General features: G+C 43.5%; 1 protein-coding gene across 1 annotated transcript; it reads right to left on the bottom strand.

Annotated features, from left to right (window-relative positions):
• Positions 1-2,700: 2,700 nt before the first annotated feature.
• On the bottom strand, positions 2,701-10,050 carry DYNLRB1 (dynein light chain roadblock-type 1). The gene is made up of 4 exons (XM_040330389.1): positions 9,905-10,050; positions 8,659-8,734; positions 5,541-5,708; positions 2,701-3,171 (listed from the first exon to the last, which is right to left on the bottom strand). The coding sequence occupies exons 1-4, from the start codon at positions 9,905-9,907 to the stop codon at positions 3,128-3,130; spliced, it is 291 nt and encodes a 96-aa protein (XP_040186323.1). The 5' UTR covers positions 9,908-10,050; the 3' UTR covers positions 2,701-3,127.
• Positions 10,051-11,608: the final 1,558 nt, after the last annotated feature.

Below are 11,608 nucleotides of genomic sequence, written 5' to 3'. Positions count from 1 at the left end.
CTGTTTACTCCCACTGACACCAGGATATTTTTCCCCCTTAAAGTTTGAAGAACAGTAATCCGACCCATTATTTTGAAAATGAAGGTCATTGCACTCAGTACAATTCAAATATAGAAATGTATAACGCGATTCCCCTTAGCGCGAGACAAGGGTTGCATGAATAATGTAGATTTGTGAATATAACAGACGTGGAATAGTGAAATAGACCTGCGTTATTTTGACATTAACAGAATACAGTTGCACGTGATATCTAAATATAACTGACGATGGAGTCAGATTTCTGTTGGTATTAAAATATTCAACTTCATGAAAAAAAAGTGTTGCCTAAAATGATCTTCAGTTCAGAGCAGTGTTTGAGAAATGAAGTTGTATCCAAAATCTTAGGGATAGGCAAAGTACATTCATTTAGACTTAATAAACCTTTCTAGATTGTAAGCTCTAACGAGCAGGGCCCTTTGATCCCTCCTTTATTGAATTGTATTGTAACTGTACTGTCTTCCCTGATGTTGTAAAGCGCTGTGCAAACTGTTGGCGCTATATAAATCCTGTATAATAATAATAAACCCAAATCATCATATGGAGTCCAATTAAAGGTTAGGTCTGTTAAAAAGTGATATCTTAGGGCCTAAGAATTTGTTGGACAAATATCACACACGTCTGTGCTGTCTGCACAGATTTTTAGCCGTAATTTCTTTAACCACTTTAATACCCGCCCATAGTCATTTGACGTCCACATATGGGATCTCCCATCCTGGGTGGACGTCATATGACGTCCTGGGCTTTGTGGGGGGATATCTGAATGATGCCTGCAGCTAGAGGCATCGTTCAGATATCATTTGTTAGTGCCGGCGATTCTGTGCAACATAAGAATGATAATAGCGGCGGTTCCGCCGCTTGATCGTTCTTATAGGCGGCGGGAGGGGACACCCCCCCCCCTCCCGCCGCCATCCGGGGCTTCTCCGGGCTCTCCCGCGCCATCGGGGGCCCGAGAAAGAATCGTCCGGGGCAGGAAGCATAGAGATGACCAGTCATCTCTATGACCGTCGGAGGCCTGGGCGTGATGTGATGACGTCACGCCCGGGTACCCGTAAGTGAACAAAGCTGCGATTGCGGCTAGTAAGCAACACTAATCATGAGATTGGTGAAATTTTTTTCACCGATCTCATGCTTTCCAGCCTGAAGGAGAGGTCCTCTTTATGGAGAGATCTCTCCATAAAGAGGACCTGTCACACACATTTCCTATTACAAGGGATGTTTACATTCCTTGTAATAGGAATAAAAGTGAAAAAAAAAAAAAAAAAAATTAAGAAAAAGTGTAAAAAAATAAATAAGTAAAAAACATAATAATAAAAAAAAAATTTAAACGCCCCTGTCCCCGGTAGCTCGCGCGCAGAAGCGAACGCACACATAAGTCCCGCCGACACGCTGTTTAAACCACATATGTGAGGTATCGCCGCGTGCGTTAGCGTGCCAGCAACAATTCTAGCACTAGATCTTCTCTGTAAATCTAAACTGGTAACCTGTAAACATTTTCAAAGCGTTGCCTATGGAGATTTATTCTTTAAGTGTGTGTAAATTTCAGATTTTTTGCTAAATGGTTTGCACAAGTCATCTTTGTATGTTTTCAATTGTTTGCACTATAGTATGATCATTTGAATATGGATTATAGATACGAATTGATATATTATTGCACAGTTGCACTTTATATTTGTCTTAGTAGGAGCGCCCCCTATATTGAAATGATCATACACAAAAAATAAAAAATAAAATCGGAGATATAATGGAACAGGTGTTTAATGCAGCGCTAACAAAGTCCATGCGCCAGTTCATCATGGACATCGGTTTATATAAAGACTTTCCCATGCACTTAAGCCGGCTACAAAAATGTCAGAAGCTCTTTAATATATTAATAAGGTTACAGTCTATATAAAGCACAATACACACCCAGCCAGTACAGCTATTTATTATGGGACTTGTTGGGTTCCATACTACAGAACACTGGTACTCAGTTTGGCCCTCAGTGTCCTCTAACAGTGCATGTCTCTCATTATACTGGGGCACAGGTACCCAGCTTATCTGTATAACCATTGGCATCTGGACTGCAGGCTCAATTCACAAAGATTTAACACAAGGATACAGATCTTTATTATTCACATGCAATTGGAATTTTCATATCCCACTGGACTGAGCTGAAAATGGCTAGATGTATTCTGGTATGTAAAGTATATGTAAAAGGAATTTTTAGAGTGTCGTAGAGTTAGTTGAGTTTTTATCGTTGTCTGTGTCCCCGCAATAAAGAGACAGAAAACAAGGAGAATTCCCCCAAAAAATGGGAGTTGACATCAGAGCAAGAATCCCATGGGTGTCTGGGACTCTCCCTCCTGATTGGCTGAGACACAGAAGTGGCGCCATTGACTGTCACTCAAAGTCAGTTAGTCAATCAGGGGGTAGAGGGGGCGGGGCCGAACAGCCGCTCTGTGTCTGAATGGACACAATGAGCTGCAGCTTGGCTCGGGTGCCCCCATAGCAAGCTGCTTACTGTGGGGGGCACTCAACAGGAGGGAGGGTCCAGGAGCACAGAAGAGGGACCCGAGAAGAGGAGGATCTGGGCTGCCCTGGGCAAAACCAACTGCATAGAGCAGATACGTTTATTATTTAAATAATAAACAAGCCTTTACAAAACACTTTAAAGGGCCGGCGTTAAAAACTAGAAACAAGTAGTGAAAAGACCTAAATCCATACACAATGAGTAAACCCCACACATTTACACAAATGTTGGTAATTTGGACAGATCAAATATAAAAAGAGACTGCATGTTCAGCATAACAGAGCAACACGTTCTCATTAGTAATGGGGAGAGAAAAGCATGCACAGTGTTAGGGGCCCCGAGGACCGGAGACGAGCACCAGTGCTATAGAACAGCAGGCCAATGTACTGTATTCCTCTCTGCAAAGAGTACCCAGGACAGCAGGTGTGAGAAGTAGGCATACATGTAGTCGTGATCTGTGGGGGGGTCTTGGTGTTCACCATTCAGATTCTGCTCTAGGCAGGTCCACAAACCAATAAATACGGAGGAGGCGGCATACTCAATAATAAAAAAGGAGGATTGCTGCGACCAATGGCGTGATCACTCCGACGGCTGCTGGATGACCACCAACATGTAGTCTTTATCTGAAAATAAACACAACGATTATTGTTAAAGGGCAATTCGAGGCATTCCTAAACATTCCATGAGCACAGCGGGGCACCTTTGGACAGCAGAATTGTCAGCCTGGGGGGAGGGGAGTGTTAAATGTACTAGCAGATTTAGATACACTAACAAATTGAAGCCAAACTCCAGCTAACACTGAGCGGTTACAACAGTTTTTCTCCTTTTAAAGGGATAAAGGTTTTACATAGTAATAAAACAAAATCTGATCATTATAAGCATCCATCAGTGTTAAATGGTTTGTCTCATCCCTGTAACTGATACATCTGTGGGAGAGCATGTTCTTTTGAAAAACAAACTGACTAGATCACCAGGTAAAAATATAAAAGAGAGAAAGCCTAAAAAAAAAAAAAAGAGAAAGAAAAAGAACACACAATACAAATGCAGCCATCGCATTTAAAAATTGGTAAGCTGCAATATAATAAAAGGTTTTGCTTTTGGGTGTAACACTGCTTTAACCACGCAAATACACTGCAGCAGGTCGGCTCTCCTGTGCGAATCGCTGTACCTGAACGGCGGCTCAGGCGGGCGCATGGGATGTCCGCCGGTGACCCGCGATCACCTAGTACAGAGGCAGAACATGGATCTGCCAGTGTAAACCAGGCAGATCCCCATTCTGACAGGGTACATGTCCAAGATCTTCTGTTCCCAGTCATCATGAACAGTGATCTCTGTCATGTCCTGGTGAGCCCATCCCCCCTACAGTTAGAACACACACAAGGGAACACAATTAACCCCTTGATCCCCTAGTGTTAACCCCTTCCCTGCCAGTGTCATTTTTACTTTGACCCGTGCATTTTTATAGCACTGATCAATGTAATAATGTCACTGGTCCCTAAATAGTGTCATTTGGGGGCAGATTTGTCCACCATGTCCCAGTCCCGATAAAAAAATAAAATTGCAGATCGCCGCCATAACTAGCAAAAACGATAACAAAAAAAAATAAAAGTCCATAAATCTATCCCATAGTTTGTAGACGCAATAACTTTTGCGCAAATCAATCAATATACGCTGATTGCGATTTTTTTTTTAACCAAAAATATGTAGAAGAATACAGGCCTAAACAGATGAATACACACTAATTATATATATATATATATATAGTGATCAAATGCCACCAAAGGAAAGCTCTATTTGTGGGGAAAAAAAAGGACTTCAAATTTTGTTTGGGCACAACGTCGCACAACCGCGCAATTGTCAGTTAAAGCGACAAAATGGCCCGGTCATGAAGGGGGCAAATCCTTCTGAAGTGGTTAATTATTATGCAATCCATAGACAAAAACAATACAAAATTTAAATAAAATTAACGGGTTCTCCTTTGCTCAGAAAAAAAAAAAAAAAAAGTGTTACCATAGATAAAAAATAAAAAGCAGAATCTCTGACGAGACTAATGCAAGCCATACATGGGTCGAATTCCAAATTATATTACTTTAGAAAATCAGAAAATTTGTGCATTTGTGATTTAAATAAAAAAAAAAAAAATAATAATAAAAATAATACTTTTGAAAATCAGAAAAATCGTGCATTTGTGATTCAAATACCGTATTTATCGGCGTATATCGCACACTTTTTTGCCCTGAAAATCAGGGCAAAATCATGGGTGCGCGATATACGCCGATACCCGCGCCGAGTTTGAACCACTGCGCCGGCATATACCGAGCGCAGTACACTCGGGTATAGTCGGGCAGGCTCGGCTCCTCTCGTGGTCACGACCTGGACGTGACCGCGAAAGGAGCCGTGCCTGCCCGACTATACCCGAGTGTACTGCGCTCGGTATATGCCGGCGCAGTGGTTCAAACTCGGCGCGGGGAGAACACCGCAGAAGGACGCCGGACCCGACGAGGAGGACACCACCGAAGCCGCAGACGGACGCCGGACCCGACGAGGCCGCCGCGCAAGACACCAAAACTGTAAGTACTAAAATGTTTTTTTTTACAGGAATGCGGGTCCACTTTAGGGGTGTGCGCTATAAGCCGGGGCGCGCAATACCCCGATAAATACGGTAAATCACGACCGTTGATTTAAAAATTTGACCAACCAAGCCTTTAATTTCACGTTGCTACAGAAAAGAATTTTCGCGGCCGGGAATTTTCTTTTCTTTCCGGGAATATTTTTTTTCTTGCACTCATGCGCATTTCTTTTTCCGGTTATATTTCTCACACGATTCTCCCATCATTGATTAGAGAAAACCGTTCGTCTTTCAAAGAATTTCCAACATGTCCGGTCACTCAAATTCAATAGACAAAATCGGCCGTTGCTGTAGCCCACTAATGGTGTGAAATTCGTACCCAAGTATGATCGGCCTTGGATGCATGTTATGTAGAGATCTTACCTGGCGCAATCATGATCTCATTTTTCTTTGATCGCAACCGGAGGAATGTCAGATCATTCTGGGGGTCAATATCCCGCAATGAGCTTCTGGATTTTGTCACTAGATGATGCATTAGACCTGCATACTGTGCGGTGGTTGCATTGTCCATAGTACTCTTAATGGGAATTCCTACAAAAGAAATAACATGCATTATTGAGAAGCAGATGAAAAGAAATCATGATAATGAAAGTTGTTTCTAATTAAAGGTGGAGCGCTGTGAACAAACATGGTCTTGTCCTCTTTTCTCTGGAAGCAGCAGCTACAGCCTCAGATTGTAAGACCCCTGTTTACACCACGGGGCTTCTTTTCAGCGGGAACGTGGAGGAACGCCGTTCGGCAAGGGGTGCTGGAAAGTCTATTGATGCCGGTTGCTGGGGGATATGTTTTTACATGGTGGAGGTCTATTATTGTTGCTGTATATTGATTGGTTTGAGTAAAAGTTATAGCATCTACAAACTCCATTTCCTGTTTAACTAAATTATTAATGTATCTTAACCACTTCCCGCCCAGTCAATATACAATTGACATCCAGGAAGTGGTTGTGAAATCCTGACTGGACGTCTATTGCCGTGGGGGCACACATCGCGGCGATCGGTGATGCGGGGTGTCAGTATGACACCCTGCATCTCCGTTCTCGGTAAAGAGCCTCCGGCGGAGGCTCTTTACCATGTGATCAGCCGTGTCCAATTACGGCTGATCACGATGTAAACAGGAAGAGCCGATGATCGGCTCTTCCTCACTCGTGTCTGACAGACGCGAGTAGAGGAGAGCCGATCGGCGGCTCTCCCGACAAGGGGGGTTCACGCTGATTGTTTATCAGCGCAGCCCCCCCTCGGATGCCAACACTGGACCACCAGGGAGTGCCCCCCAGGTGCTCAATACAGCAAAAAAAACAAACACAATCAATGCCAATCAGTGCCCACAAATAGGCACTGACTGGCAACATGGGCACTGACTCAAATGATGCCCAGCAATGCCATCAGTGCCACCCCTCAGTGTCCATCAGTGCCACCCAGTGTCCATCAGTGCCACCCCTTAGTGCCCATCTATGCCCAGTGCCCATTTGTGCCACCCATAAGTACCCATCAGTGCCACCCATGAGTGCTGCCTATGAGTGCCCATCAGTGCCACCTATGAGTGCCCATCAGTGCCGCCTATGAGTGCCCATCAGTGCCGCATAGCAGCGTCGCCTATCGGTGCCCATTAGTGCCACCCATCAGTGCCACCTCATCAGTGCCCATCAGTGCCACCTCATGGGTGCCCATAATTGAAGAAGAAAACATACTTATTTACCAAAAAAATTACAGAAAAAAATTAAATAAAAATTCATTTTTTTCAAAAATGTCGGTCTTTTTTTAGTTGTTGCGCAAAAAATAAAAATCGCAGAATTTAAAAAAATAAAATCGCAGACCAAAAGAAAGCTCTATTTGTGGGAGCAAAATGATAAAAATTTCATTTGGGTACAGTGTAGCACGACCGCGCAATTGTCATTCAAATTGCGACAGTGCTGAAAGCTGAAAAGTGGCTTGGGCAGGAAGGTGCGTAAGTGCCTGGTATGGAAGTGGTTAAATAGAAAATATATGTAAATAGATGTTTACTTCAAAAGCCTTTTATTAAAAAGAAATTGAATTAAAAAAAATCGATTTAAATCAAAACAAATCCGATTTTTTTTTTTTTTTTTTTTTTAAATCATTGAATTATATCCACCCTGCTCACAGCAAAAGTCCCAAGGCCATAAAACTCGCTCTCCAGCAATGCAGAAATGGCCTGTGAGAGAGATCTGTAGCCAACAAACACATTCATCAACTACTTCAGACCCGGGCCACTGTAAAAAGACGGCCTCAAGGTGGCTCTATAAATCCAGGAGGCCGTCTTTTTACGGCCTCAGGTCCTCCGGCCACTAGGGGGCGCGCGCCCGGCGCGTCACCGCGATGCCGATGCGCGTGCCTGGAGGCCGCGATGTCCGCCAGGTACCCGCGATCGGCAGTTTTAGAGCAGGGACGTGGAGCTCTGTGTGTAAACACAGAGCTCCACGTCCTGTCAGGGAGAGGAGACTGATGCTGTGTGCCTTGTACATAGGGACACAGTATCTGTCACCTCCCCCAGTCAGTCCCCCTCCACCTACAGTAAGAACACAATGAGGGAATACATTTAACCCCTTCCTCACCCCCTAGTGTTAACCCCTTCCCTGCCAGTCACATTTATACAGTAATCAGTGCGTTTTTATAGCGCCGTTCGCTGTATTAATGTGAATGGTCCCAAAAATGTGTCAAAGGTGTCCGATGTGTCCGCTGTAATATCGCAGACCTGACAAAAATCGCAGATTGCCGTATTACTAGTAAAAAAAAAAAAAAAATCATAATTCTATCCCCTATTTTGTAGCCACTATAACTTTTGCGCAAACCAATCACTATACGCTTATTGAGATTTTTTTTTTTTTTTTAACAAAAATATGTAGAATACGTATAGGCCTAAACTGAGAAAAAATATTTTTTTTTTAAAAGATTGGATATTTATTATAGCAAAAAGTAAAAAATAGTGTTTTTTTTTTCAAAATTGTCGCTCTATTTTTGTTTATAGCGCAAAAAATAAAAACCGCAGAGGTGATCAAATACCACCAAAAGAAATCTCTATTTGTGGGGAAAAAAAAAGGATGTCAATTTTGTTTGGGAGGCATGTCGCCGACCGCGCAATTTTAATTTAAAGCAACGCAGTGCTGAAATTTTGCCTGTGCAGGAAGGGGGTATATGTGCCCATTAAGCAAGTGGTTAAAGCGGTGTTCCGCCCCCCAAAAAATAAAGATAAAATAGTCTTCAAGCTGGGAACCCTACTGCGCATGTGCGAGGCCCCGCTCCTCTCTCCAATTGGCCCGGCAGCAGGGGGAGGAGGAGGAAGCCCCGCAGTGACGTCACAGCTCCGCAGAAGGGACTCCCACAAGTGGGAAAGGATACCTGTCAAAGACGGGTATCCTTTCCCCCCTCCCCCGCAGAAAGGTCCCAGTTGTGGAATAAGATGAGTGGAACTCCGCTTTAACAAAACATTGACACTTTCTTGTTTCTTTCCCCGGTTGTCCGCTCACCTTCTGCATTGACAATAATAATTCCTTGTACACCTTTCTGGCCTTGGATCCTCTTTAATGTTTCTTCAACGTCCGCCTGCAAAACAAAGTATAAAACAATGCTAAACATGGTCCCCAAATCGAGGCATGCGACTTCTTCCCATGATGCAGTGCTCAGATCTAAATGATCATACATGATAAAGGAGAGATGTCACTGCTCTCTGCACTCTGACTGTTTTACCTGCCAAAGAATATGAATTTCTGTCCATCCATTCCTAAGATTTCCACAGTTCTGCCACACAGCTAAGAATATGGCACTGTCCCCTTTCAAACCCCCAGACTTCTGATTGGACAGTGAAAGGGCAGCAGCTAACTGGTGAGGTGGTCCCTCTGCTCTTTCCTTCGTAGATGAAGCCTGTCAGCTGTGCGACCGATTCCCCTTGGTGCTCTGGACGGTACTTCCATCATGTACAATGCAGGCCCAAAAGTTCTGCAATGTACATGAGGACAGGCAGCACAACCTGGAGCGTCGCAGAGAAAAGGGGAGCGCCAGGGCAGCCGTCGCCACCGGCATTCCCGAGCTCCGCGATGGGACTGAAGAGTCCGGGAGAGTGCGCCACCCACAGAAGCGATCCAAGACTAACAATTAATGGCACCGCCGCATGTCTGTTAAAGGGCAGCGCGTTTCTGTGCATGTCGGGAAAATGCACAAGGTGTGAACCTAGACTTAGATAAAGAGGGGTCAGACAAAAACAAATATGGCTGCCCCCCCCCATGTACACAGTTAGATATACAGGAAGTAAACACTCTGCAGGGAAGTTGTAGCATGGCAACCAAGTGTTGTCCCCCATATTGTTCCCCTTTAAATGAGAGGAGGTTCAAAATATATATATATATATATATATATATATATATATATATATATATATATATATATATATATATATATATATATATATACATACATACATACACACACACACACACATTATATATATATATATATATATATATATATATATATATATATGAGAAGGGCAAATTATATATAAATAATAACGCACTGGCCCAGCTTCTGTATGCGATGACATGACAATACACACAGGACATAAAGCAGCAGCTTCATATAGCTGGGAACCAATCATAGAATAAAGCCAGCTGACGTCACCACCCCTAGTAACTCTCCCCTCCCGTCATGTAAGATCTCCCCAGGCTCCTTGAGACGCTTCCCGGTAACGTTTTTCCCACCAAGCATCCCATCACATACCATGTCCGCCGCCTTGTCTCCCGGTGTCACCAAATCAAACCGAGCATGCGCACAAAGTGGCGTCACCCCCCAGCGACCAAACCCTCGCTTGCCCCGCCCCTTACAGCTGGGCAGCAAGCAGCCAATAGCAGCTCGCTGGAAGAGCATGCGTCTTCGGTGCAGGAGCCATTTTGTCGAAGCCACCGCGCACTCCCTAAAGCTGATCTGACACAGGCACTGGCAAAATGGGCGCAGTTAAAGCTGAGCTTCAGGCAGACGCACAACAGGAAGGAGGCTGTTTTACCTGCCAAAGAGCTGTATTTCTGGCCAGAGATTTAGGAAAGAAAATCCCAAATTTTAATTCGACAGCAGAACAGCAATAGAGCGGAATCTTCCTAGTTCTGCTGATAACCGGGAATTCCCTCACTTCCTGTTGTGGCTATGGGACAGGAAGTGATGGGGAAATCTTCCAATGGGGACACTAGTTCTGCTGATAACTGGAAATTCCCTCACTTCCTGTTGTGGCTATGGGACAGAAAGTGAGGGGAAATCTTCCAATGGGGAGTTCTGTGGATAACCGTGAACTCCCTCACTTCCTGTTGTGGCTATGGAACAGGAAGTGAGGGGAAATCTTCCAATGGGGACACTAGTTCTGTGGATCACTGGGAACTCCCTCACTTCCTGTTGTGGCTATGACACAGGAAGTGAGGGGAAATCTTCCAATGGGGACACTAGTTCTGCTGACAACTGGGAATTCCCTCACTTCCTGTTGTGGCTATGGGACAGGAAGTGAGGGGAAATCTTTCAATGGGGAGTTCTGTGGATAACCGTGAATTCCCTCACTTCCTGTTGTGGCTATGGAACAGGAAGTAAGGGGAAATCTTCCAATGGGGACACTAGTTCTGTGGATAACCGGGAATTTCCTCACTTCCTGTTGTGGCTATGGGACAGGAAGTGATAGAGAATCTCCACAATGGGACACAGATTGCAACCCCACCACAAAAAATGTATAAATGATGGTTATAACCCTCCCGTACTCAATTCAAAAGGGGGGAAGGTTTTTCATTAGGTACACTTTCAGTAATACTTCCAAGTCTTTTCCCTCAGCTGTCTATGATTGGACAGTGAAAAGAGAAACAGTTGAATAATGAGCACATCTCTGTCACTTTGCATTCTGCTCCTATCAGCATGCTGCTTGCACTGCAGAACATCAGATTGGCCGATTGTGATGCTTCTTCCTCTCCCAATTTGAGCTCTGCTGTACAGACTGACGAGGGCTGATAGCAACTCTGATTCACATGCTTGTATAAACAAATAAATCAATGTAAGTATTAAAGTGGTAATAAAGTCACCAGAAGAAAAAGCCCCCCCCCCCCCCCCTGCGGGTTTAGGTCATAATGTACTAGTATGCACTAGACATGTTCGATCCATTCCAAATTAAAGAATAGAAAAGAATGGAATCGGAAAAAAAATCAGAATAAATAATAGAAAGAAAAATGTTTTTCAAATAGAATAAATACAAATAGAATCGAAAAGAATAAAACAGAACAGAATAAAACAGAACAGAAAAGAATAGAACAGAGAATATAATAGAAAAGAATAAAACAGAACAGTAAAGAATAGAACAGAAAATATAATAGAAAAAAATAAAACAGAACAGAAAAGAATAGAACAGAAAATATAATAGAAAAGAAGTAAACAGAACAGAAAAGAATAGAACAGAAA

The sequence above is a fragment of the Rana temporaria genome, chromosome 12 (genome assembly GCF_905171775.1).
Source record: "Rana temporaria chromosome 12, aRanTem1.1, whole genome shotgun sequence".
Taxonomy (NCBI): domain Eukaryota; kingdom Metazoa; phylum Chordata; class Amphibia; order Anura; family Ranidae; genus Rana; species Rana temporaria.
This window is presented reverse-complemented; position numbering and strand designations above follow the sequence as displayed.